Raw genomic sequence first — 26,939 nt, 5'->3', positions numbered from 1 at the left:
CAGAAGAAAAACGGAATATTTCATGAAATAGCAGCATCGTTAGATAGCGCTTTGGCGCCAAAAAGACATTGACAGATAATGTTCCAGGAATTTAACGAGACGAATAGAGGACCGCTTTTCCTGCCTCTTTATTCTTATAATTCTTATTCGTTATTCGTACCACGACTCGACGCATATGTAAATAACTTTTAAAATAAGTGTTAAGCGTGAGTGAATCACTAATGTAGCAGATAAGACATAAGTAACACACTGAAAGACATAGGTAAAAATAAATAAGAAACATGTAGTCGTAGTTTTTTACCCTTAACCTAGGTCCTAGACTTCCTAGAGTATAGGTCCGCTTCTTGAGGAGCCCTCTCAATTTTTCTCAAAAGTGAACATTAAATTAGACATACATATCAAATCAATGTTTTTAATGTGGCTGGCTCATTTTCTAAAAGGTTTGCCCAAGCGCTTGGTGATATATAAGTTTGAACACATAGAGTTAAGATGTCAATGTCGTATGTTGCATATTTTTTAAACACTCAATGCATACGTTATGTCGTCAAGGTTGTCTGATAAGATCGTAGAACACGTTAGGCTATTATTATTACAATAAACGCCTGTCAAAAGAGGCTTATTTAAATTTTACCAAATCTGATATTTCACGTCCTGTTATTATGCGCTAGTGGGTATATCAGCTTCTCAAACTTCAGTCTGGCTGTGGACGAGAAAGCTCGACTATGGTCGCGGCAGTGCGAATACAATGTATAAGCGCATTGTAATATGTGTTCTTACTAATTTTATGTTATTTATTTTTAATATGTCTTTTTGTACAATAGTTTCCTACTACTACTTATATGCCTACTTTAATAATAAACTATCTTTATCTCTTTTCAAACTGCACCAAGTAGTACCAGACTCCAATAGGTGTACCCACCAGCTTCTGGAGGTAGGCCGCGTTGATGACCTGCGTCTCGCCGAGGTAGCGCAGCAGCGCCTGGTCGCGGTCGAGGAAGTGCTCGACTAGGGGTGGCCGCGGGGCCGGCAGAGCAAACTGCACGGGGTAGCACCACACCTTCCGCAGTGCAGCCTGCTGCAGCGGCGCCGGCAGTTCCTGCATAACAAATAGATATATAATGATCGAGCATGGATGTCAGCGAAATCCCATTTACCGCGCCTATTTCCTGTTGTTTTAGAAAATTTTTACTTTCTACTTGTTTGGTTTATTTATTGGATTCCAAAAACTTCATCCTAAAAATTTTGTATGAAAGCATTGCGAGGCCTGGAGCCTTCAATGAAACCTTCAATGATAAGTTTTTTTTTCATATCTAATTGGTAATACCATCCTTACACTTGGATACCCATTAGCCAATTCTAGTGAATGAAACTTAGTAGCCTTAGTGGGCAAAGTAACTGAATGTTATTTTTAGACTCTTTTTATTTTAGTACTAATAAATTATTATAACAAAGGATCATATTGTATTTTTAGCAACTTATCATTAACTAAGTGAACAATTGTTGGCTAGCCATTTTTTTATTCCAATAGTAGGGGAGCAAGAGGGGATTTCGGGATTTACTCGAGCGCGGCAGATTAATATATAGGGGGATACCTTTTACCCGGTTAAGTACTGCCACCAAATATGAGCCCCATATACAGGGTGTCCCATAAGTGACACGTCACAGTGACACTGGAGGTAGACCAGGCCAAGAGGACCCAAACTAACTTAACATGACCCCAGTAAAAGTGGCACGTTTTTCGAGTTATGGCCAAATTAAGGTTTTTCAAGTATTTTGACCGTTTTTAACATTGTTAGTGCCAGTGTGCACTCGGAAAGGTCTCGAATTTTTTTTTATGTGTACGGCATTTCTAGGCATTCGGCAAATACTAATTAGGCGTTTTTTTTATTTCTGTATCCAGAATTAGATATCTTAACATAAATCATTATTTTTACTAAGTAGCAACGGATTGCTGATTTCCTAGTTTTTACTTATTTTTTATGAGGCTTTCGTAAGATGATAATAATTCCTATTTCATTGCAGGAAGGTACATGTGTCATAATATTTGAATCTGCATAACATGCTCAATAACTTGACATCATTTGCTCATTACTTTCTAGTAATTTTTTTAACGACAGGTGGTCAAAATCGAAATTAATGTTTCGCCGTGAATTTAATTCAAGATTAAACCAGTACTTTTTTGCATTTTACATTGTTTATCGATAAAATACCTATTCTGTTATCTACTTCGAAACCTTTCCGAGTGCACACTGGCACTAACAATGTTAAAAATGGTCAAAATTCATGAAAAACCTTAATTTGGCCATAACTCGAAAACCGTGCCACTTTTACTGGGGTCATGTTAAGTTGGTTTGGGTCCTCTTGGCTTGGTCTACCTCCAGTGTCACTGTGACGTGTCACTTATGGGACACCCTGTATGGCCGCCCATCAAGGATAAAGGATCAGATTAGTAAAAAGAAATTGATCATTTGAAATTCTCGAGCGCGTCAGATTAAGGTAGGGTGAGTTAGTTACATGCTAAAACGTGTATATTCCACTAAACTAATCTAACAATTTGAGAGTGACGTAAAGAAGGGGTAGGGCTACAAAGTTGTAAAAAAAAAGTCATCTCGACATTCTCGAGCGTGGCTAATTTATTTTTATTTTGAAGGGAATAATTCAAGGAATCCGAAAAATATATAATCTGACGATTTCTACAAGCCGAAGTTACAAAAATTCATCGATAAAGTTGAATGCGTGCAGCTACGTGATGCCTATATTCCCCTCTCCGCGTTTCTATTCCTCTCTCACTATTTCTCTATCTATTACTCTCTCACTCCGTCCTCACTCTGGACCAGAGTTGCCAGATGGGTACGCAATAGTAGGCATTGCGTACTATTTTATGGTCTTGCGTACTCGCGTACTCATCCGGCGATTTGCGTACTATTTTTATATTTTATCACCTGACAGCCTGTTAGTTACTCCACTTGAAAAGAATAAATATTTTTCATTTCTCATGCTCTGAAAGAGGGTCATTGTTGTTCTAAAAGGGGTGCAGAAAATGATACGTTTCTGCACTAGAGTATTTTAGGTTCCAAGTACGATTTTATTATTTTAATTCGAGAGCAATTGAAATTTGGGTATAAATGGACTTGTTATACAATTTCCATTCTGATATTTGACTCCCCATTGCATTAACGTGTATGTGTGCAGTTTTAAGGAAGTTAAAAGTCGAGTAAGCAAATCTTGTCAATAGAAAAGGGCGTGAATTTCAAATTTTCTATGGGACGATAACTAGGATGAAATCGAGCTAGAGGAGGAAGATGATTCCACCGATGCAGATGATAATTAAAAAAATACTAAAAAAATAATTATTTTTAATAATTATTCTACTTAAAAAAAACATACACTTTTTTATTTGCATGCTATTTCCAGAGCTTTTTATTGAATTAAGTTCAATGATTTAAAAAAATAAAAAAAATTAACTGTCAGATTAAGCGAATCCCTCCAGATAATCGTCAGATTATGAGACAGCACGTCTAGGGCATAAAGATGAACCATATATATCTTAATCTGACGCGCTTGAGTATTTCAAAATGGCGAATTCTTTTTGCACATTCAAATAATGGCCGCGAGTTTGCGTCTCATCCAAATCGTCAGATTATTATATAAGAGCTCTTTTTAGGTTCACTTAACATCTCTTTAAAAGATCTGACGCGCTCGATAAAAATTTTTTTTCTTCATTTTCAACCCTTACGTACGACCACCCCCATCATTGAAACAATCAGATTAACATACGTACATTTTTTTAAATACGTAGGACATGGATGATATCAATATCTGACGCGCTCGAGATGTCCATGCAAAAGTTTTTATTAGTGTCCGACCGAAGGTTCGGTTTCGGTTTCGGCCAGTTTCGGCCAAAAAATCATGTTTCGGCTGTAGTTTCGGTTTCGGCCAAAAAACGGCCGAACCTTTCGGCCGGGCCGAAACTTACGAAATGGTACTGCGTACTATGAAACTAAACTATGTGACAAAGACCAAAAGTTGGGGAATAAGTAGGACAACAATATTAATATGTACCTACATATACTGACTGATTCATGTATAGGTACAGTAATTAATTGGTTTATTATCAAAACACAATTCCACTAATGAGGGCGCCACTAGACGCAGTCTTAAGAGGCTGTTAATACCTATAACGTGCACACTGTCTAATTGTATCAGAGTTAATGAGATAGCACTGTCGCATGTTACTGGGCCTGGGCAAAGAATAATAAGAAAACTCATCATCTTCCTCGCGTAATCCCGGAATTTTTGCCACGGCTCATGGGAGCCTGGGGTCCAATTGACAACTAATCCCAAGAATTGGCATAGGCACTAGTTTTTACGAAAGCGACTGCCATCAGACTGACCTTCGAACCCAGAGAGTAAACTAGGCCTTATTGGGACTAGTCCGGCTCCCTCGCGATGTTTTTCCTTCACCGAAAAGCAAATAGTAAATATCAAATGATATTTCGTATACCTATAAGTTCCGAAAAACTCATTGGTACGAGCTGGGGTTTATACCTGCGACCTTACCGCTAGGCCACCAGCGCTCAAGGAAATATCTCGCTTTTTAATACAATGGACATTGGTTGGAGTCTGTGCTCAACTACTTATCCTGAAGCCTGAAGCGCGGCTTTGACTTCTCATGAAAGTTCGCCTCACTGGGACACTTCGGACTTTTAGGCCCAGGTGAAGACCGGGTACCGATCTTGCGATATTTTAGCAAAAAATTTCGCGCTCGCTGCGCTCGCGTTTTTGGTTGACCCTGTATCTACATGTTAGCTTGACTGATGGTGAATGAATAGAGTTACACTAAGAAAATTATGCAATTATTTTGATAGCATACGCAGTGCAACTAGTGCAAATGTTATTTATACGTCATAACTCATAATTTCATAGAAGTTTTGACGTTTAAAATAACACTTGCACTGCGTGTGTTATCAAAATCGTTGCAGAATTATCTTGGTCTAACTCTAGTAATTTTCTTAAAAAACTGCTTAAGTAACATCAATTTCAAGGACATTGGGTGTTGACAGCCCCATAATATGGGTGTAAAAGCGGTTTTATGACATTTTTTCAACGATTTTAACAAGTCTACAAAAGGTTCGGTTTCGGTTTCGGTTTTGGCCGAAACTAGAGCCAAAGCCGAACATTCGGTTTCGGTTTCGGCAAAAAAACATGTTTCGGTCGGACACTAGTTTTTATTTACATTTTTGAAAATCTATAGCCGCTCCCCCCACCAATGAAAAGGTATTATATGACATTTTTTTCTTTTTATCATCTAAGCTTTGCAACTCAATAGGTCTCTATGACGCTCGAGTAAATCCCGATTTAGCATTGTGGGCTCCCCTACCACAATAAGGTGATACTAGTCACATACATTTGTTTGTAATAAAATAAAACTGCATCAAGTATGAATAAATATTTGAGGAGACAATTTGTTATTATCATACATTGGGGTTTTGGTGCGGGAATGTTTTACACTAGCCAAATAACAGGTAAAAACTGTAAAAAACCGGGCAAGTGCGAGTCGGACTCGTACCATAATGCAAAAAACGGCAAAAAAAAAATCGGTCACCCATCCAAGTACTGACCCCGCCCGACGTTGCTTAACTTCGGTCAAAAATCACGTTTGTTGTATGGAAGCCCCACTTAAATCTTAATTTTATTCTGTTTTTAATATTTGTTGTTATAGCGGCAACAGAAATACATCATCTGTGAAAATTTCAACTGTCTAGCTATCACGGTTCGTGTGATACAGCCTGGTGACAGACGGACGGACGGACAGACGGACGGATGGACGGACAGCGGAGTCTTAGTAATAGGGTCCCGTTTTACCCTTTGGGTACGGAACCCTAAAACGATACTAATTTAACATTTCTAAGCACATTTAGACCTTACTACCTACGTTTAATACATAGTTTGGTAATTATTTTACAATAAACAAAGTTATAAATACGTGAAATCATTCCCACACCGAAAACCCCGATGTATGGTTATTATTCCATACCTGTATTCCATTTTCTTTTAATAGAGCACTATGTTTCTCTCGTATTTTGCGCGCATACTCTGCAGATAAGTGGTATATCTTCAAACAGATGCCTTCCACAGAAGCCTTCACTGTTTCAGCCAAATGTGGCTGACATTGTCTCTGAAACAATGATTAAGATTTTACTGAGAATTACATATTATTTGTTACAATTTTGTTATATTGCTAAAGCCAAAGAAGTGAGAGCCAATAAAAAATTAAAAACTAACTCGTAGGTGTGCCAGTCTGTCTTGAAAGTCATCATAAGTAGCTCCAACTGTGCGTCGAAGCCATTGGAATGTATCTTCTGCATTCCATTTCACCACCTTACGACTTTCAGGTGATGCATTCCTGGATTCTATCATTTTCTTTGCAGCTTCAGCATAGCGTGACAATTGTTTACGAGCGTCCCCAGTGAATTTTGGATGTGTCAGCTTGATTGGTATATCGTTCATGATTTCTTCATACATAGAACGGGATATTTCAGGAAAGCAGTGACTTGGCAAAAGTGGATCTGAACCTCCTTGGTCATTCACTTTACGCTCCATAAGCCAACGATTAAATGAATCCTTTGGAGCATCAATACCCTCTCTGGTATGACACAACTCTTGATAGCACTGTCGAAGTTTGTTTGCAAGTGTAAATCTAAAACCTTCTATTTCTGGATGAGGATGGGGGCAGATTGTTGGGGGCCGTTCATATATAACCACATTTGTTGCCACCTCTATATCCCAAGGCCCTGCCAGAACAAACTTTTTAGGTGGCGGTCCATTGTCCTCTGAAGGCCGGCGCTTGCTGGCGCTTGGAGTCATATTACCTGCATTGGGAGGACCAGTGTGACAAATGCCAAGGGGGTCTGTGATAGGGTCAAAATCTCTTTTTACCGCCGGTAGCTCCCACATTGATTCCCCAGAGAGCTTATTCCAAAAGTAGGGTCTGTTTTCTCGTTTGGACCAGTACTTGCGCCAGCCTTGTTGTATGAGATCTGGATGTAAGTCGGCAGCAAGGTGTGGAGCCAGCGGCGCTGGCGCTCCAGGCGTCTGAGGGGTTTCCCCACTGCCGCCGGGCGATGATTGGGTCTCGGGTGATGAGTCGCTTCGCGTTGTTGTGTTCTCCCAACTCGAAGACCCGGCAACAACTTTGTCTCGAACATCATTCATGATGCTTCTTTTGATTTAACTAATACTAAAAAGAATTAAGAGCACTAAACTGTCTTGCATCGAACTTTAATAATTCTCTAACGCTAATAAGGTTCCAATAAGCACATTTTTCATCAAGATTCATTAATTGTTTTCTTAGCGCCAAGAATTGTTATCGTGCAAACTTCAGCGATCTCAAAGAAATACATCATGATTTATACATGAAAAATAACAGAACAAAATAAAACTTTATAAAACAATATTTGTGGCTTCGAAATCAATCAGAAAGTATTGTATCGTAAATTTACGACTAAGCAAGGCAGCAAAGCCCCCAAGCTAGCACCGCCATCACAAATATGACATGGCACAGACAAGACAAATTAATTGAACAAAGGATTCTGTTCGAGACACTTAATTTTATAGAAATTAGTCAATATCAATCTAAATTTGTTACAAAATTTACCTAAATTTATTTATTTAACATCAACTATTTAAGTAGTAGAATTCATTAATGTGAAAAGAATAGGTGAATTCAAAAATGTTTCGTAACCTTTTTATTTTCGTTTTAATTCTAAAGAAAAATATGTTTCAGTTCTGTCAAAAGTATCAGTCAACTTGACCCTACGTTTATAGAAAATTGTAATATTATTTTTTATATTCTGTTTAAATTTGAAAGATTTGAATAATTAATTAAGACGGCATTTGTACATAGTATAATGGAAATAGAAATAAATGAATGTCTCGATAGTACACATACATATAAATACACTGGTTGCGACGTTAGTATTTTACCGAAAGACATAGAATACAGTAAGTTTTATAAGGATTACATTTACAACAATTTGCCGTGTATAATAAGAAATATTAGTTCTAACTGGGAATGTTCTACTACATGGGTCAAAGACGACACAATAAATTATGACCATTTCATAGACAAATACAGCGATCTTAAAGCGCCAGTAGCAGATTGTCAAACTATCGCTTATAATGCGCAAACTAAAAACGACCTCAATGTCAGTGATTATATGATGTACTTAAAAACCAAGGAAAGGGAAAAGCTCCTATACTTGAAAGATTGGCATTTAAGGAGACTCCGTCCTGATGACAATTTCTATGAAGTGCCAGTAATCTTCGGTTCAGATTGGCTCAATGAGTATGCGCAAGATCACCAAGAAGATGATTTTATGTTTGTTTACATAGGACCTAGTGGTTCATGGTATGTACTATATTTGTATATCACTTAAGTATTAAAATAATACTCTAAATACAATAAAGTAATATTTTGTATTTTCTTTTACAGGACACCTTTACATGCAGATGTTTATAGTTCTTTTAGCTGGTCAGTAAATGTTGTAGGTAGAAAAAAATGGATTTTATTTCCTCCTGGAGAGGAAGAGAGACTTAAAGATCCTTTAGGAAATTTACCTCTTATGTTTGAAGATATGAAGTTTGAAAATGTAGCACATTTCAAAGTAATACAAGAAAAAGGTGATGCTATTTTTGTGCCTTCAGGATGGCATCATGAGGTTTCCAATGAGCTGGATACTATATCCATCAACCAGAACTGGATTAATGCTTGCAACATTGAAGAAGTTTGGAAAGCTCTGGAAAAATGTTTGTTAAGTGTGGAACATGAGATAAAAGAGTTCCAAAGCACTCCGGAGTTTGTGAGCCAATGTCAGCTAATCTTAAAATCAATGTTTGGTATGGATTTTGAATATTTCATTAACTTCATTTGTTATATAGCTAAAAAGAGACTTAATGAACTTGAAGGAAACACTTGCATTGTATTCAATAAATATGTATTAGGCAAAAACCATATTATGTTTGACTTGAAAAAGTTACTAAAAATAATAGATTTATTTAATACCCACCTCTTGATTGTAAATAATTCCTTAAATATAGATTATAAATATGACACCCGAAACATTAAACAACAAATAATCAACAAAATTCAGTAAACAATTATAGTTTTGATTTCTCTGCAGCATATACAACACCCTTATTTATGAAATCTTCTATTTCATTTGTGTTATAACCCAACTCCTTTAAAATTTGTATTGTATGTTGTCCTGGAATAGCCATGCTCTGGTGTCCAGTGGAAACCCCTGGTGTCACTGATAGTCGTGGGGCTGGCTCTGGCACTAAGAGATTTTCTAAGTCTCTGTAGAAAGACTTTCTAGACATGTGTAATTTGTGCGTATCAGCAGAGTCCATGTCTAAAACAGGTGTGACACAAGCATCAGCTCTATCAAATAATTGACACCATTCTTCTTGTGTTTTGGTCAAAAACTTTTCAGCAAATACTTTCCTGCAGTGTTCCACATCACTTCCTTGTGGGTAGTCTTCTAAAGACAACTGCAGTACATTCAGAAAGTTGACATAAAATTGTGGTTCTAATGCTCCAACTGCCATGAATTTATCATCTTTGGTTTTGTAAGTTCCATAAAATGGAAGACCCCCGTCTAGGGCATTTGTTCCTGGTGATCCTGACCATACTGGTAAGTTTCTGGATTTGTATACCCATGTTGCTAAATATGCTGCTCCTTCTGTCATGCTGGAATCAATTATTTGACCTTTTCCAGATTTAGTTCTTTCAAAAAGAGCTAAAAGAATTCCAAGAGCACACATAAAACTTCCACCAGCAAAATCTGCCAGTAAGTTAACTGGTGGATGTAGGTCTCCTTTTCTTGCCAGTGCAGATAAAACACCTGACATGGCTACATAATTAATATCATGTCCAGCTTTGGTCTCATATGCTCCATTTTGTCCATAGCCTGTCAATCTTGCATAAACAAGACCTGAATTTTCTTTAAGGAGCAAATCAGGACCCAGACCTAATTTCTCCATTACCCCAGGTCTAAATGTGTCTAGTAAAACATCTGATGATGCACATAATTTCCTGATGACTTGTACTCCTTCCTTAGACTTTAAATCAACAGACAACATCCTTTTACCATTTGATAAAACATCAAATGGTGATGGTTCCATCTGCAAAAATAATGAAAATAGTTTTATCATAAATCATAAAATAAGATTTTATGACCAGTCACATTCAAGTAACAAAAGAAAACCTAATTAAGACAAAGAAATAAGAAACTCACCTTTTGAATCACAGTGACTGTAGCTCCAAAGTCTGCTAATATGGTTCCACAAAGGGGGCCAGGGGCAAGTCCCAACATTTCTACCACTTTTATGCCTCGCAGTGCCATTTTATTACTTAACTGCAAAAATATTAGAAAGCTCTAATTAAGCTCTTATTTTATTGATCAAAGGAATTACGAATCCAAAGGTGGGAATTATTATAAACTTAAGTACATCTCCATAATATTTCATAAAAATACTGAGTAACTTTTACATAGCAAAATAAAGACATACTTACTTACTGAATATGTGGATTTTGTCTCAGTAACAATAACAAGAAGTATTGGCCTTTAAACAATACGGTTTGAATTTTCAGTAAGTAATATATTTACGTTCAAAGTCCAGTTAGACTACACACACATAAATAATGTTCTGTAAATTGAAATGGCAAACTTTCTCAGACATAAAACAAACTTTAATCAAAATCAAGTGTCAAAACAAAACAAACTCATCCTAAAGGGCTCAATAGATCTTGCAACAAATCTCAAGCACTAGTGCCATAGAGGTACAATAATATAGAGAGGAAACGGGGGAGGGGCCAAATGACCGAACGAGATACACTTATACAACTTTCAGTAGGAGTAGCAGAGAAAGCGGTACTATTGCTTGTCCTTGTCACAGTCTCACTTTTTTTTTTGTTCCCCACCATAAATTTAGTATGGGTTATGGTGGGCAATAAATAACCCGATCGAATTACGTAGATTACGTGTTTTTCATATTGTCGCATTGCGTATGTTTTGTCCCTCACCGAGGCACGCGCACATTACTTCTATAGGATGCTACCTTCTATGACTGGTGCAGTTTGTTGTTGTCAACGCTTGTATGAGCGTTTTTAACTTGTGTCTCAAACCGTCCTGACCCGTTGCCGTTTTTTTTATAATCTGTTACTTTCATTTATCTTTGTACGAAGGAAGACGAAGCGAAGCGGATTTTACTTGTTGTTCATATTGTATTCTCAAAATATTTGTGGAATTAAACACTGGAGAGTGATTCAGGGTATTGAAATAACTAGAAACCGACAAGATGTCGGTAGCTTTTGCGCCAAGAGGTAATCGCCCTCCGCTTAGTCCTGCTCAAATCCAAAAAATGTTGGACGAGAATGCTCATTTAATACAAACTATACAAGAGTATCAAGCGAAAGGCCAGCTAATGGAATGTCATCAATACCAGCAAGTTTTACATCGAAATCTTGTGTATTTGGCATCAGTAGCTGATGCTAATCAAAATATTCAGGCCCTTTTGCCGGTGAGTACTTTTTCTACCTAACAAAGTGATCCCCATTACCTATTGAAGATACTTAATGGGCTTTTATTCAGAACAGCAAGAAGGTTAGCTGATCATTAGCGTAATTCTACTAATGATTTACTTACTTCAACATTTTTGTCAGCAAAAGTCTATGAAGCCTCCATACCCCTTGCAAGTTAGGGTGATATTCCATCTATCCAATATCTTAGTCCAATGTTTGCTCATAAAAATGTTGAAGTTAGTAATGTAGAACATAAAGCCTTTTAAATGTTATTTTTCTTTGCTCATCTCATGCCATTAGTACATCCTCATGCATATAAGCATTTAAAAAGAGATAGGCAGGGATCATCATTTGATCACAATTTTTTTTCTTTCACCTTATCCATTCATTATATTTGATATTGCAATTGCTTACTTATTGTCATGAACAGGAAGAGATATTAAACCATAAAGTCATTTTTAACTAATCCAGATATAGCAATGAGTTACAGATATTTTACACTTATGCTTTCAGTGAATACAATAACTATTGGATCTAAACATATCTAACAATATACTTTCAGCCCCCTCATCAATTGGCAGCAGGCAATGTGCCACCTCAGGGCCCTCCTCAAGGCCCTCCCTCAAGTGGAGCAGAGTCCCCCGGCCCATCCCAGCAGCCATACAGACCACCAACTGGTGTGTCAACAACACCAACTAGGCCAACCCAGTCTTATGGGCAGAGACCATATCCTCAGAATCAATATCAAGGCCAATACCAAGGTGCACCTGGTTATCCTCCTCAAGGTGGTTATGGGCCCCCAAGTCAGGGATATGGACCTCCTAATCCTGCTCAGCAACCTCAGGGCTATCCTCCTAACTCAAATTATGGACCTCCTATTACTACAACTCCTAGTAACTATCCGCCTTCCTCTCACCCCGGTGGTGGCTATCCACCATCTACAGTTCAGCAGCCTTATGCTCCTCCACCAGGTAGTCCTGCTGTGGCAGGTTCTCCGTACCCTGTGCGTGGGCCTACTCAACCTGGGTACACTGGGAACTCTGCTTACCCACCACCACAGTCTGGTCCAAATTATGGAGGCCCCAATGTGGGAGTAAGCACTTATAATTCAACTCCATCCCAACCCCAACCTTACCAGTCTCAGCCATTCCCTAACACAACTCCCACTTCTGCTTATAGCACAACTCCCACCTCGCAACCAAACAGATCTCCTCAGCCACCTCCTAGTGGTTACACAGCACAGAATCCATCCAGCTCAGGGTACGGTTCTCCTTCTGCTCAATCTCCTACCTATAATTCTAGTTCTCATGGAAATAATGTGCCACCTTCCACTGTCGCGTCAGGGGGCGGTCCTCCCCCTCCGAGTGGTCCTCCCGGACAGCAGTACCCGCCTCCCGGTCAACCATCTCCTTACCCTCCAGCTACGCAACCTCCGTATTCCAATCCTTCGTCGCAACCCGGCAGTCCCGCTCCGTCGGTGTCGACGGCGCCTCCCGCGCAAGGGTCGTACGCCCAGAATCCGCAAAGCTACCCCCCGGCGGGCGGAGCGTACCCGCCGCACGCGTACCAGCAGGGCTACCCGCCCGCGCAGTACCCGCCGTCCCCGTACCCGCCCTACGCCCGCGCGCCGGCCCCGGGCGCGCCGCCGCCCGGCGCCCCGCAACCGTATCCCGGTTACGGTTTTCAACCGCCCACCCAGCAGTAGTTGTGAATAGTATAAGTTTTTTGAATCAATTTATATAGATATTTGTTTTAATCGAATGCAATTATTGGTAATTATGAGTTTTCCGATGAAATCTTGACATTGAATAAAATCAAATTTGTATATCTTAGTTTTATTCCTATTTTCATTCCATTAGGTATCTTACGTAATCGGCGATCGTAAAGCCAGGGATACACTTGGAGACAAATGTCCCTCGACATCGGGTGGCGCAACGTTGCCGGCATTCGCTTGACTTGTCACCGACACATGTTATATCGCGGTACCTTCATTTGTCTCGTCTTGTTCTCCTTCTCTACTCTACCAACACTAGGCTCAAAAAGTAACGATAGGTAGAGTTAGACCAAGAAAAGTCTGCAGCGATTTTGATAGCCCACGCCGTGCAAGTGTTTTTTTAAACGTCATAGATGCGTGGGTTATCAAAATCGCTGCAGACTTTTCTTGGTCTAACTCTCATAATTGCAACTATAAAGTGCAGAAAGAAGGAGGTTTCATTTTTAGACTATAATCATAGGTAAAATAACTGGAGAACTCGCATTGAACCGGGTTGGCCGGTCGAAGTATTTTATCAGCAGCAGATAGGAATATCGGGAGCGACCGAGGTGCTCAAAAATATCTGAACACTAGAGAGCGTGTCAGGAGTATCTGCACCTACGAAGCCGCAGCCACACGGATTTAATATTTTTCGCAGGTAGCAATCTAGCGATTACGATTGATATAGGTAATGGACCTAACTATAATGTCTTGATCCCCCCCAAAACTTGAAATTAGAGATGCACCGGATATTCGGTTACTATCCGGTATCCGGCCATTATTTTACTATCTGGCCGGATACCGGATAGTGACCTACTATCCGGCCGGATACCGGATAGTAACAATGCTTGATTTTGGAGTAAACAAATTGGATTTAAGAAACAGACACGGTCATAATCGTACTTGTTTATTATTTTAAAACAATTTAAACATTCCACTGACTTGCACCCGCACCCATTTCGAACCTAGAAATGTGTCCGCGCGAATGTTCACTAGGAAACAGGTCAAACCTGCAGAATGCGCACCTGAAAAACCGAAATGTAGGTATAATTCCGCTGGCCGAATATTCGGCGGCCGGATACCGGATATTCGGCCGATGATCAGGACGAATATCCGGTATCCGGCCAAACAACTATCCGTTGCATCTCTTATTGAAATATTATAAAGCTCAAACACAACTTTTTTATACCACGTCGGTGGCAAACAAGCATACGGTCCGCCTGATGGTAAGCAGTCACCGTAGCCTAATGGACCCCTGCAACTCCAGAGGTGTTACATGCGCGTTGCCAACCCTTTACGCTTTTTTTTTGAAGAACCCCATACAGTAGGTAGACTTCGGGAAAACCTCGGCAAGGAGCTCATACTTCTATACGACTGCCAACAAAGCTTCTTTTAGGTACGTAAAAGATTTACAGGTGGACTAGATACAGTCGGCATCAAATAGATAATGACGGCCTAAGTAGCCAAATAAACCGGTACACATCCTTTTTGTTACAGGTGTGTTACGAATGTTACGATATATTTGGCCGTCAATATCTGTTTGATACACAAACACCTACATCGGCGATATGCGAAATCCTATATAGCCCGTTATATTATAAAAAAAGATATTTAAAACAACCATAATCAAATACTAGAATTTTTATTCATCTAAAAAATAAATGCTTATTCACTAGTCCTCTTCAAAAGTAATCGTGGGTTCATCAAACGGATGGATCGATTCATCATAGTATTCTAGCGGAAGATCTTCGGTAGGTATGTGTGTGGGGAACGGCGGCGGGGTCTTGTGTTTTCGGAGAGGGAGGACTGTGTCGAACACGTAGCACATGGCGCCCGTCTCACCGGGGATACCCACTCCCAGCATCCAGAGAACATTTTGTTTCGTGTTGATGCGAAGGATTTTAACGCCCCGTAGAATTCTCCAACTAAAACAAATATTGTAATTTTGAAGAGAAATAATAACCAGAAGTATTAGAGAAATAATATGAATAATATCATTTGGGCAGCGAAATGCTATACATGGAAGTATTCTGTCCGCTCAATTATGACCCAACGCAAACTACCCCGCGATAGGCGGTACTTACAAACTGCTCGATTGGCAATCTCAGTACCACCGAGATGACAGTCGGTGACAAATGGCTAAATTGATTTATAAAAACAACGTTTTTTTTGTAATTAAACATATATTCATGTGTCGTGAAGTGGTGCAGAAGTTATTTTAGTTCATACCAAGGACAGTGGAATCACTTTTCACTTGTAGTAAACAGATAACTTCAGTAGAATTTGGAAAAAACATGACGATTTGTTTTCAATACTACCGTGCTAAGCTAAAACGTAACAACTGCATACGACTTTCATAACAACATACGACTTTTTAAATTGCGAGGATAATAGGGATGGTGTTATGCTAAATGAAGTAGACTATTTTATTAACTTGTGTTTGGTTTAGGTATTTTCTATATATGTATTTATAAATGTAGTAATAAATTCCTTCTTACAGATTTGTATTTTCCTTTTTTATTTCATGAGATGGAGCTATAAAAAAACTACCTAGTTATTTCAAATTAATAATCAAATTTGGTATTGTCATTTTACATTACTTTCCATTCAGATTCCCACAAGATGCTATTCGCAGAGAACTATGGAAAAAAGCTGTCCAATTAGAGAGACATGAAATTGAGTGGATGCCTGGCAAGATATCTAGAATATGTTCTATTCATGAGATAATCATACCCGGTCTCCTATATGTAGATACATTTTTCCTATCATACTTTCACTGAATTAATTTAACAAATACACACATTATCTGAAAATGTTGATCATTTGAATCCACCCTCTACTGTCACATATATGTAGGTTCTCTCTCAAGCCATTTCCGTCAGTAGAAAAGAGCGGCAAACATATTAACTCACATTATAGACGGGTCTAACGAGAATTATATTCAATTACCTTGATTTACCGACGTAGTTTCGTATAATGTGAGTTAATATGTGTTCAAAACGCGAAAGTTTAAAATATTATAAGAGCGGCAAATTTAGAAAATGTAAGCGCGCGAACGGCTGTGGTCCTATACAAAATTTTAATTTTGCACCTTTTTCTACTGACAAACTTGCTTGACCGGCTATATACATATAAAATATTCTGAACTGAAAGTGGGGATTTATTGTGACTCCGCCTGTTCAAATATTTTTGACCCGATTCGTGTACCCATGTAAATTTTGCAGACTGTATAGCCAGTCCGATTTCTAAGATCAAGTTCGCCATACATTTACTATGGCGTACTTGATCTTAGAAAAACGGACAGACTATACCTGAACGTGACTTCGCACTGCCATGCAGATTGATAATAAAATATACAAAATACTTATTATAGCGGAATACATTTATACAACAATGATATATTTACTTATGTTGAGTTAGTCTGTCATCTCATAACAACATTTTAACTAGTTATCTTTTAATCTGCATTAAATTATTATACGTGAATTATTTGACTGGTTCTTCACAGTATGGCATAAACCTATCCCTGTCCAAGTCATATTCTAATCAAATATAAACCGCGAATTCTCAGCGGCCAGTACGTACAGCAAGAAGAGGTTATTAGCGGATTAATGTCGCTGATTGGTAGTTATTGACATTATATGCATTTCATCTACACTTAGCTATGTACCATTAGTGTAATAAAGATGACTCTTATTTTGTTTACCAGCTTTGATTACAGGCTCTGTAAACGCGTCGTCTTATTTGAATGTAGGCGTAATTGTGTATGTGTGCTAATTTGGCCCGAGAATTTGAACGGTAATGTTCCTAAAGGCGGTATCCATGGTTATATATGATCGCAGCATTTGGGACGTCGATACCGTTAAGAAGTGTAGTATCGTTACGGAAGATGTCGCTACGCGCTTTTCTAGGGTGTAACGTAAAGCAAGAAGCGACTTTATTTCTTTACCTAAATGTATACTGACGCTACCTAGCACAAGATGATTAGAAGACAAGGAGTCTTATCCCTTTCCCTCTTAGGTCCACTTGCACCATTCCACTAACCCGGGGTAAAGCGGTTAAATCGTTAACCCAGTGTCAAATTGTACTGGTAACCATGGTAACTCCAGGTTTAACCGGTGAACCCCAGGTTAGTGGAATGGTGCAAGTGGGCCTTACTCACAGTGGCGGTACTTCCATACAAGCCCAAAAGCCGGGCTTGCCTTAGTTGCCTTACCGAAATTACGTAGTGATAAGATCAATAATCAATATAGATTATTTTTAAACCGCGCGCCAAATTAAATATTAGTATTATTAAATTCAAGCAACAGCGCGCGGACCGCGGCGCCAGCGTGTTGCAAATTTTTTCCGTGGGGGCGACTCGTCCGCGCGAAAGAAATCAGGCGTAGAATGTTCTAGCTATCCTGCTCGCACTCGTTGGCTTGCAACCGGGCTTGCTTTTTCGTCGCACTCTAGACGCTCTTAGCCTACAAACCGCCATAGAACGATGTAACTATTTGTTGGTATGTATAGCAATTTTATAAGGCGATTTAAGCCTGGCTTTTGGTGTGAAGTTAGGTGCATAAGTTCCCACGGGCACGCGTTTACTTCAAGTGTATTATTATTTAGTCGAGTCTGAAGTAACGAAAGGCCGAAAGCATAATTTATTTAAGTGAATTTGAATTAAGTAGTGAATGTGGATATGTTCGTTTGTTGTGCCGTTTATAAGTGTTAACAATGGATGAAGTTGTTCCTTGTGACGGTATGAGATGCGTCCACATAATATTACTCAACGAAGGCAAGGTAAAATCGTTAAACTTTGTAGAAAAACGGGATATCATGTCAGCGCCAAAACCAACACCCGAGTTGTGTATTCTCAGAAAAGTCAGTCGCATTAAGAGAAAATTTTGTACAGCCGTTTACAAAACACAAGGATTGTTGGTTTACTCCAATTAAGGCGTAATTAGAGTAACAGAGAAAGAAGGTAGGCCCTCTGATATGTTTGTAAAATTCTATCTAGTAGTTATAGTAGTACCTAGTATGCCCTGTGCGCTTTGATAGCTCGCCGCAATACTTACGCTAGCAAATTAATTCATTCTTCATGTTCAAAGTGAGATTGGTCATTTATTACGAAAACATATCTTTTGGCTTGCTTTACTCCGAAACCGTAGGCACGCCACTGCTTACTCATCTTTTAATTGCCAATTTAACCCAAGACTGCCTACGCCAAGACCGGACTGAGGCCGCGGCTTAGACGCACGCGACCAGCGGAGCAGTGGCAAATCAAGGCCAACTGCTTTGAGCGGCCGCTCGTCGCCCCAGCTGTCGCATGCGTCCAGTCTGCGGCCATAATTCTCAATTAAAGACGTTCAATTGTATAATAAGTAGGTACCTGTTGCCCATATGTCCCGGCATCTTGGTTCCTGGCCATACTCTCGCCTTCTCTCCACCACCTCCAATATTTCCAGGTCTTCTGTGGGTCTTCGTTACACCATGTGATGCAGGCATACCTTTGAATCCCCAACGCTTCATAACACCTTGGAAACCTCTGTCAATACTGGAAAATTAAAAGAATTGATTATACCTGTATGTATGGTCACAGAATTGTTGATCCATTGATGACTTGTCGAGGTTCAAGCTAATTTGGTTGTTAATACTAACGGTATGAAATGTCCAATGTAAAGTAAACCCTAAATGGATCAACATAATTATATAATTTTCATGTGTAAGGTAAAACTTAATACGTTTTGAAATGATATATATATTATGTGATAATAATAAAAATGGTTCATTTATTTAATCACAAATATGGTAAGTTTCAAAATAAATGTGTTTATTGGTGGAACTTGTATATTGAAGAAAAACCTTGTCTAGTTTCACAAAGCCTGAAACATGTAATACAAGTATTTTTTCGTTCTTTTATCAAAAAAAGACTTGTTTATTTCTATCTAGCATGGCAATAAGTACCAGGGCAATTATTAACAACACTTACGTTTTAGCTCTAACATCCACATAATCTCCAACTCTGAAATGGGTTGCCGTCAATGGGGTTCCAGTTGGAAGAGCGGCATGTGGAGAAACCATGAAACGGCACAGGTGCCGTTTGGGCAGCATGCCAACACTGTCAAACAGGCCACAGTATTCCTTTGTGACTGTTGTGGGATCAATTGTCTCTGAACCGATCAGTAGACTACCTAGTCTTCTTTTTTCTTTCCACACTGGTTTTTTTGTGACCATGGGATTGAATTCTTCTGGTGGTATGTATTTGATCACATGGTTATCCACAACCTGTAAGAAGAACAGGTGTTATTAGTATGATGTTTTTTTTATTTAAACCTTTTTTTCGCTGTTATTAAATGCTAATGCAATTTAAAAAAAAAGAATTGAAAACAACATTATCATGATATAAAATTCACTAGTAAAACATAAAAAGAAATGGAAGAATGAAAAAGAAAAAATAACTATTTAATAATTAGGTGAAATTACATGTTGTTCACTTTTGGATCACCCCAAATAATTTTTTAAGTATTTCAGTTACCTGTACAAGAGTAGTTTGCAGTTTCTTTCCATCCTTTGTCCAGAGAGGGTAGTTGCCAATTTTGCGTGCAATAAGTCCTGCACGCCTGGCGTAGGGGTCCCAAGGAGCAGTAGGCACCAACTCACTATTCAACAAGGGTGACTCTAAAGCTGCTTGAGCTTGTAGTTTATCCTGACGAATTTCTTCAAGGAATTGTTTATTTTCTTGGGTAAGCATATCTTCGCTCATCTGTAAGTAATAGTAATTAGTAAATTACGCTTTATTCTCAAAAGTTTGTTTGAAAGGATGTTTTATAACAACAATAAAATTATAGAAAAGTCAGAATTGTAATAGGCAGGCAAGTCTCGACTGGCTATCACAGCAGAGGCATTTCATAATAGCTTGTTCCATGAAGAAGACACAAATATACTCTCCTCTCTCTTATTTAAGAAGATTAACACTTTAGTGCAGTTTTATCCCATCCTAATTTCTATAAACAAATTTTTGGATCTTTTAGTATGATTGGTTGGCAAATATATGGTTGTTGTATAAAATAGAAGACCTACATAGTAGGGTATTATACTGTATTTAAAATAAATTATTTTACACCATGCATGAAATAAAGCACCAGATAATTATTAGAAAAACACAGATAGAAGTTATTTTTAAACACAAGTTCTATTTAATAAATCGGATAGAAATATAAAAAGTAGGTGAGTTGACCGTGATGTCACAATGTAATGTTTCATATAAATTCCATATTAGCAAATCGTTTTGACAGTTCTAAAAAAGTAACTGATTTGACTAGTAGGAAAATACCCTATTATACTTACCACTCTTTCCTTAGGCATATACCAGTAAGGAGGGCGGTATCTTGGAGGTTTGTAGTTACCAATTTGGCGCTGTGCAACATAGCTTATTCTGAAAAATAAGTGTTGTTTCGCATTTATGGACATACAGCTGTTCACGTTAAATTTATAATCATTTGTAATTTAAGTACTTACTTTAGTTTGCTCAGGGTACTACACAAAAGTTTAAGATTAGAATTGGCCATATTTCAATGTAATTGAATTCGTCTTAAATTATTATTTGGTAGTTTTGTAATAATATTAAGGGCAATTCTTGTTAAAAGCCCTTCATAATCCTAGTTTAATTAAAGTTTTATTTTAGTTCTTAGACGCAAACGCTTATAAAATAGGTTATGTCGATCGATTGACAGTTGACACTAATTGACAGATAATTTTAGAGAGTGGTTCCAAAACCAGTATTTTGTCTTGACCGTCGAGGATGCATTTTCTACAAATAATTGCACACGGTGCAAGGGCGTATGTAGGGTACTTGCGTAGCTATATGCATCGTCAAAATTTGTTATTGATTGCGTTGTCCAGGGTCACTGTCGTAGGCTACTTGAGCAGGACAGGTGGCAACATTACTTACTTTACTCTTTGGGTGGCAACATGCTTAGCGCTATTGGAACCGATAAACGCGCAAGTAGCCTGCGAAGGCTTAATGCTTATACTTGTATTTTCTTTATACTATCGGCACAGAATAAATAATAGTACTGCCATACAGAAAGGAAACTTCCTACAAAACCGAAGTTTGACAGCGGTTCAGGGTCGAATCTTGCTATCCCTTTCTAATATATGGCACTATCCCTTTCGCCTATTTAGGGTTGTCAAAATTCAAGTGATTATCTTAACTGTGGTCGTGCACCCAAAAGGAAGTCAAGTGGTGCCAACCCTAATAATTGCTCGGAGCAATGCTGAGCCGAGCGGAGCGGAGCCGAGTTTGGCCGATCTCAGGAGTTTCGCACCCCTGCTATCGGCCATAATCGGCGATCAAAACGGACAATTTTAATCAGATAAGCGAAAAATTGTCCCGTCTGAGGGCCTACCGCGAACCATGCTCGACGTGTTGCCTTCCTGTCACACTTACAGACGAATTTACAAGTGCGACAGAGAGGCAACATGTCAAACGTAGGCCCTCTGGACTGGGCTTATTACCAAAGAGTAAACTTACTCTTTAGCCCGCTCCACACTTGAGCGCGCATCGCGCCGGGAAGCCGCGACCGCGGGTGTGGAGGGCCCTTTTAAAGTAACAGGAGGCGGTAGGCCCCGCGAACACCGAAGTTTGCAAATTTAAGACATCTTTCACTTCAGTTACATGCGCTATGTGCAAATATTTTCAGATTTGATTTTTATCTCGGTGCATGTGGAACATACCCCTAGTTATGTCAATGTCAAAACTATCAAGTTTTATTTACACCTTCACAAATGTTTATTTTGTTATTAGTTTAAAATTTATTATAAATGTGAATTATATAAGGAAAAATATTAGTTACAATGGTATTAAGTGTTTACGTTATACTGTTTTGTGCCTTATCACAGGTCTATACACAAAATGAAATTAAAATCTTTGGGCCGGGTTTGAATCCCAAAGAAATCGTGATGTCGGCTAGATACTTTTTCGTTAATTTCACATTTGTTACAGAACATTCGTAAGTAAAAATAGTAATTCCCATAATACATCTAATATTTAATTTGTAATTTGCTGAAAGAAAATTGGGTTTTCAAGAAATGGAACACAAAGTTCAATGAACTTATGAGGACTTTGCTTGTGGTTTGACGCCACTATTATATTTAGGTACCTGCTTTTATCTTATCAAAAGTTGAGCTAGGTCACTGGCCTATATTAACAGAAATTTGCATAAATATTAACACTATTCATGCAATATAAGTGTGTGCCCCCGATACTGGTTTTCTATACTAGTCCTGCACCTCTTTTCATAGTACGATTTATAGTGGACTATATTTGTTGCATACTGTATGCATGTATCTGAACAAGACAAGGCGATCCACTCTCACCAAAAATTTTCATTTGTGTGCTGGAAGAAGTGTTTAAAAAACTTGATTGGACTGATTCAGGCATAAATGTAAACGGCAAGAAACTAAGTCACTTGAGATTCGCGGACGATATTGTGCTCATGACTAACGATCCAGAGTCCCTAAGACACATGCTGCAAGACCTAACAAGCAGGAGCAGAGAGGTTGGCCTAACAATAAATAAATGCAAAACTAAAATTATGACCAACAGAATGGAAGTACCCATCACAGTGGACGGGGAAGATATTGAATGGGTAAAATCATACTTGGGCCAACTCATCTCTATGTCTGATCAAATGCAACAAGAAATGAACAGAAGGGTCACAAATGCATGGAACAGGTTCTGGTCTCTAAAAACTATTATGAAAAATAAAGATTACCGCATCTCAATAAAAAGAAAAGTTTTCAATATGTGTATATTGCCTATACTAACATATGGATGCCAAACCTGGGCCGCAACAGAAAAAATGTCACAAAAACTAATAACGTGCCAGAGGGGAATGGAGAGAAGCATGTTAGGGTACACAAAAAGAGACAGAAAACGGGCGACGGAAATAAGAGAGGTCACAAAATTAGAAGATGTTACTCTAAAATCAAAAACTTTAAAATGGAAGTGGGCGGGCCACATGCTCAGGGAAAAGCAGAAGTGGTCAAACATACTGACTGAGTGGACCCCAGACTACAACACAAAAAGGAAAAGAGGCAGACAATACAAAAGATGGTCAGATGATCTAAAGAAAACTGCTGGTCCACTATGGACACGGCTAGCCAGAGATAGAGAGGCATGGAAGGCAATGGAGGAGGCCTTTGTGTCAAAAGGACACGTCGAGCCGACGGTTGTTGCAAACACATAAATAAATAATCAAATACTGTATTCAATATTATTAACTGTATGTTTGATAATAAAAGGCTTTGAAATTGAAATTGTATGCATGTATCTACATCAGACATATTTGAGCAGCCAAAGTGTTCAAAAATATCTGGACATGCACTCTAGTGCCATGACAACAGGTTCTGATTTTTGTGAGCACCTAAGCATTCTGGTATATCTGATGGTGAACATATATCCCCTCAGGCGGCAAGATGCTGGAAGGAGGCTTGTCTCCGACAGCGGCATATGTGCGCCGTGACCTGTTAAGACTATAATTTTGATAGCCAGTCAGCTCATGGACACCAAAATTTAAAATATTCCATTGACACTGAGGGGATGTTGTGTAAAGATTGCCACAAGTTATTACTTGTTAGCTTATTCGCTTATAAATGAAATGACTAATTATAATAGCTCCTTTTATTTCAGGTATACCTCAAACCTAGCAAATGACCTAGCTGTAGAAATAAATGGTAGCTCTATGAAACATAGAGATTGCCGTGTTTGGGTAAATAAATTGGACAGAAAAGATGGAACTTTCATAATTAGATACAAAGTATATGAGACTTGCCAGGATATGTCAATAAGTGTTTATTATAAAAGTAAACATATCACTGGATCCCCTTACCATTATGCAGGTGATTGGTGCCACTCATGATCTACACTTACTGTTAAATATCAGCACTACTTTGAAAAAACTTGTCTTGTTCTGTCAATAAAAAAAAAAGTGGTATCTATGTATATATGCATATAGAGTTACTGCCTTTCAACTTTGAGTAGCAGTGTGAGATACGAGATTTTTTCAAAGTAGTGTCAAATGCATAAGGACACAGTCTAGTCTGATGCATAGCATATATCCATACATCAGATTAGGTTGACCTACCAAGTGAGTGCAATAAAATGCTTTTGCTGCAGCATGTTATTCATTCATATAATATTGTATTCTTTTCAGGTCCTATCCAACCAGATCAGTGTGACTGCCCTGAACAGGACATTAATGTATGGCTAGAAAAATATGGTTGCCCTGAGTCTTTCACCAAAATCAACCAAGATCTAAAACCATTTATAAATGTTGATATGGCAGTGAATGTACCAAAGATTGTAGAAAAATACCACAAACCAGATACCACAAGTTTTTGCCACTATGTAATTAAAAATAATAAGATTTATAGGGATTGCTATGGAAAGCATGTGGGGTTCAATATGTTTTCAGATAATGTTCTTTTGTCTTTATCAAGGAAAGTAAGGTTGCCTGACATGGAGTTGGTGATTAACTTGGGAGACTGGCCTCTGATCCGTAAGAATACTGAACTGTTGCCAGTTTTCTCATGGTGTGGTAGTGAGGATACAATGGACATTGTAATGCCTACTTATGACTTGACTGAATCTACCTTAGAGAATATGGGAAGGTATAGTAATTTTAAATCAAGTCTAAATGGCAACCAAATTTCAATTGTAAATTAAGAATATCAAGGTTGTTTTTTGGCTGGCAAATATAAACCCTTTACGAACTTTAGAAGGCATTGTACCAGATTCTCGTTCTTTTGGCGTCATCACAGCATATCCTTATAGTCGTATTTGTAGTCGCCATTTAGAAGTCAATTTTAAGGACTGGCTTTTCAAAACATGTCCAAAGCACTACTCTCTGATACAAAATGTTATATGTATCAAGCTAGTTGTGTCAAAATTACTTCTAAGTGGCGGGCGAATGCTTGATAAATGTTCTTCCCTTAAAATGGTAATGTTTGCTTTTTCAGAGTAACCCTCGACATTCTATCAGTACAAGGCAACGTCGAGAAGCCGTGGGAGGCCCGCGAGCCGCGCGCGTTCTGGCGCGGCCGCGACTCGCGCGCCGAGCGCCTGCAGCTGGTCGACGTCGCTCGCGCCAACCCGGACCTCTTCAACGTGTCTCTTACTAACTTCTTCTTTTTCTTGGATAAACAAGAACAGTATGGGCCGAAGTCGCCGCATATTTCTTTTTTTAAGTTCTTCGATGTAAGTAAAAATATTTGTAAGTATAATTATTTAAAAATACAGAGTTTTTAAATGAAAGAGTTTAATGTTGGTATATAGGTAGTATAGCTTCTGCCCATGACTTCGTCTGCGTAGAATGATGATGATTGATAAAAACTATCCTGTTTCCCCAGGCCTCCAACTATTGTCATACCAAATTTCATCTTCAGGGTAACCATTGTTCCTGTATCTATGATTTTTACTTTAGCAGTTGCGTTTACTACAAATAAATCTAACTAATACTATAAAATTACTTGATCTTGTTACTTTCAGTACAAATACCAAATAAACATCGACGGCACAGTAGCATCATACCGACTGCCGTACCTGCTCGCGGGCGGCGGCACGGTGATGAAGCAAACGTCACCGTACTACGAGCACTTCTACGGGCAGCTCGTCCCGTGGGAACACTTCGTGCCGGTGTCACGTGATCTGTCGGACTTGGCACAGAGAGCGCGGTGGGCGCGCGCGCACGACGAGGAAGCGTTGAAGATAGCGAGGAACGGAAGGAAGTTTGTCAACGATCATCTGCTTCCTCAACATATTTTTTGCTATCATGCGGTGCTGTTCCAGGTGAGTGATTTTATTTGAGATCTTTAGCTTTGATAACTAGGAGTAATGTCGCTGTTGCGCACAAAAAGGACGCGTAGACAAAAATTGTTCACTTTTTGCAGGAATGGAGCAAGAGGATGACGAACAAAGTAAATGTTCGTAAAGGAATGACGGAAGTACCTCAACCGACTTTTGGCTGTGATTGCGAACCAAAAGAAAAAAAGAAACGTGAAGATCTTTGAGTATCTGGCTCTGAGTCAAAGCTAATATGTACCAAAACATTCCTTCCCGCATAATAATACAAAATAATAATCTCAGTAGTCACCCAACTAGCAAAGTAATCCTATTAAAATAGTACATTGTGTATTAAGGGCGGGAAATAAGAAATTACGAACGAGTGTCAATTTTAAGCCCGACGCGAAGCGAGGGCTTAAAATGTTCACGAGTTCGGAATTTCTTTACCGCCCGTGGCACACACAATGTTTTTCATCACACTTGTAAGGAAAAAAAGGAGAATTAATAAAAACAAACTTCTGTATAAAACACTTTTCCGCCCTAGGGCGAAAATTTCAATTTCCCGCCCGCAAGCCCTACGTGTAAATAAGTGTTTTTCATCACACTTGCTCGGAAAAGATTTTTTCCGCCCTAGGGCGAAAAATTCAATTTCCCGCCCGCAAGCCCTACGTGTAAATACATCTTTTCCGAGCAAGTGTGATGAAAAAAATATTCGTAAGTATCTACTAGTAACGATCTTATAAAGGCATTGTTGTACTCTTTTACTAATAACAGCA

The 26,939-nt window shown here is 38.7% G+C and overlaps 6 protein-coding genes across 7 annotated transcripts in view; 3 read left to right on the top strand and 3 right to left on the bottom strand.

Annotated features, from left to right (window-relative positions):
- The window catches only part of LOC134790667 (mRNA (2'-O-methyladenosine-N(6)-)-methyltransferase), a 30,559-nt gene extending 22,997 nt beyond the window's left edge, over positions 1–7,562 (bottom strand). The window contains exons 1-3 of the mRNA XM_063761556.1: positions 6,286–7,562; positions 6,038–6,178; positions 920–1,096 (exon numbers count right to left, since the gene is read on the bottom strand). Of these exons, the coding sequence (XP_063617626.1) occupies positions 920–1,096; positions 6,038–6,178; positions 6,286–7,215 (1,248 nt within the window). The 5' untranslated portion in view covers positions 7,216–7,562. The remainder of the gene's footprint in view (positions 1–919; positions 1,097–6,037; positions 6,179–6,285) is intronic.
- Positions 7,563–7,804: 242 nt separating this feature from the next.
- LOC134790582 (2-oxoglutarate and iron-dependent oxygenase JMJD4) lies at positions 7,805–9,159 on the top strand. Its single transcript, XM_063761430.1, has 2 exons — positions 7,805–8,410; positions 8,495–9,159. Exons 1-2 carry the CDS (start codon positions 7,911–7,913, stop codon positions 9,153–9,155), a joined length of 1,161 nt encoding a protein of 386 aa, XP_063617500.1. The 5' UTR covers positions 7,805–7,910; the 3' UTR covers positions 9,156–9,159.
- On the bottom strand, positions 8,980–10,537 carry LOC134790583 (alpha-methylacyl-CoA racemase). The gene is made up of 2 exons (XM_063761432.1): positions 10,299–10,537; positions 8,980–10,185 (listed from the first exon to the last, which is right to left on the bottom strand). Exons 1-2 carry the CDS (start codon positions 10,404–10,406, stop codon positions 9,160–9,162), a joined length of 1,134 nt encoding a protein of 377 aa, XP_063617502.1. The 5' UTR covers positions 10,407–10,537; the 3' UTR covers positions 8,980–9,159.
- A 698-nt stretch (positions 10,538–11,235) lies between these two features.
- Positions 11,236–13,330, top strand: LOC134790581 (basic proline-rich protein-like). Its single transcript, XM_063761429.1, has 2 exons — positions 11,236–11,583; positions 12,147–13,330. The coding sequence occupies exons 1-2, from the start codon at positions 11,362–11,364 to the stop codon at positions 13,287–13,289; spliced, it is 1,365 nt and encodes a 454-aa protein (XP_063617499.1). The 5' UTR covers positions 11,236–11,361; the 3' UTR covers positions 13,290–13,330.
- Positions 13,331–14,962: 1,632 nt separating this feature from the next.
- On the bottom strand, positions 14,963–21,013 carry LOC134790580 (large ribosomal subunit protein uL3m). Its single transcript, XM_063761428.1, has 6 exons — positions 20,838–21,013; positions 20,667–20,754; positions 19,855–20,082; positions 19,309–19,604; positions 18,709–18,873; positions 14,963–15,262 (listed from the first exon to the last, which is right to left on the bottom strand). The coding sequence occupies exons 1-6, from the start codon at positions 20,885–20,887 to the stop codon at positions 15,010–15,012; spliced, it is 1,080 nt and encodes a 359-aa protein (XP_063617498.1). The 5' UTR covers positions 20,888–21,013; the 3' UTR covers positions 14,963–15,009.
- Positions 21,014–22,091: 1,078 nt separating this feature from the next.
- LOC134790578 (protein O-glucosyltransferase 2-like) lies at positions 22,092–26,781 on the top strand. 2 transcript variants are annotated; one of them, XM_063761426.1, is made up of 6 exons: positions 22,092–22,330; positions 24,013–24,221; positions 24,536–24,992; positions 25,341–25,578; positions 25,870–26,169; positions 26,271–26,781. In XM_063761426.1, exons 1-6 carry the CDS (start codon positions 22,176–22,178, stop codon positions 26,388–26,390), a joined length of 1,479 nt encoding a protein of 492 aa, XP_063617496.1. In that variant the 5' UTR covers positions 22,092–22,175; the 3' UTR covers positions 26,391–26,781. The 2 variants fall into 2 exon arrangements, with proteins under 2 accessions (XP_063617496.1, XP_063617497.1); XM_063761427.1 differs by lacking the exon at positions 22,092–22,330 and adding an exon at positions 22,390–22,476 and having other exon boundaries at positions 26,271–26,780.
- Positions 26,782–26,939: the final 158 nt, after the last annotated feature.

The sequence above is a fragment of the Cydia splendana genome, chromosome 5 (assembly GCF_910591565.1).
Source record: "Cydia splendana chromosome 5, ilCydSple1.2, whole genome shotgun sequence".
Taxonomy (NCBI): domain Eukaryota; kingdom Metazoa; phylum Arthropoda; class Insecta; order Lepidoptera; family Tortricidae; genus Cydia; species Cydia splendana.
The sequence above is the reverse complement of the archived record's forward strand: the minus strand, read 5'-3'. Positions and strand labels throughout refer to the sequence as shown.

What these genes read in the sequence shown, in the direction of transcription:
- LOC134790583 (XM_063761432.1), bottom strand. Translation starts at nt 10,406, where the DNA reads ATGGCACTGCGAGGCATAAAAGTGGTAGAAATGTTGGGACTTGCCCCT. An exon ending in CAGTCACTGTGATTCAAAAG is followed by an intron (nt 10,186 to 10,298) that starts GTGAGTTTCTTA and finishes TTATTTTTGCAG; the next exon opens with ATGGAACCATCACCATTTGA.
- LOC134790581 (XM_063761429.1), top strand. Translation starts at nt 11,362, where the DNA reads ATGTCGGTAGCTTTTGCGCCAAGAGGTAATCGCCCTCCGCTTAGTCCT. An exon ending in ATATTCAGGCCCTTTTGCCG is followed by an intron (nt 11,584 to 12,146) that starts GTGAGTACTTTT and finishes ATATACTTTCAG; the next exon opens with CCCCCTCATCAATTGGCAGC.
- LOC134790582 (XM_063761430.1), top strand. Translation starts at nt 7,911, where the DNA reads ATGGAAATAGAAATAAATGAATGTCTCGATAGTACACATACATATAAA. An exon ending in ATAGGACCTAGTGGTTCATG is followed by an intron (nt 8,411 to 8,494) that starts GTATGTACTATA and finishes TTTCTTTTACAG; the next exon opens with GACACCTTTACATGCAGATG.
- LOC134790578 (XM_063761426.1), top strand. Translation starts at nt 22,176, where the DNA reads ATGGTATTAAGTGTTTACGTTATACTGTTTTGTGCCTTATCACAGGTC. An exon ending in ACCTTAGAGAATATGGGAAG is followed by an intron (nt 24,993 to 25,340) that starts GTATAGTAATTT and finishes TTGCTTTTTCAG; the next exon opens with AGTAACCCTCGACATTCTAT. An exon ending in ATCATGCGGTGCTGTTCCAG is followed by an intron (nt 26,170 to 26,270) that starts GTGAGTGATTTT and finishes CACTTTTTGCAG; the next exon opens with GAATGGAGCAAGAGGATGAC.
- LOC134790580 (XM_063761428.1), bottom strand. Translation starts at nt 20,887, where the DNA reads ATGGCCAATTCTAATCTTAAACTTTTGTGTAGTACCCTGAGCAAACTA. An exon ending in ATATGCCTAAGGAAAGAGTG is followed by an intron (nt 20,083 to 20,666) that starts GTAAGTATAATA and finishes TATTACTTACAG; the next exon opens with ATGAGCGAAGATATGCTTAC. An exon ending in TGCAAACTACTCTTGTACAG is followed by an intron (nt 19,605 to 19,854) that starts GTAACTGAAATA and finishes TTCTTCTTACAG; the next exon opens with GTTGTGGATAACCATGTGAT.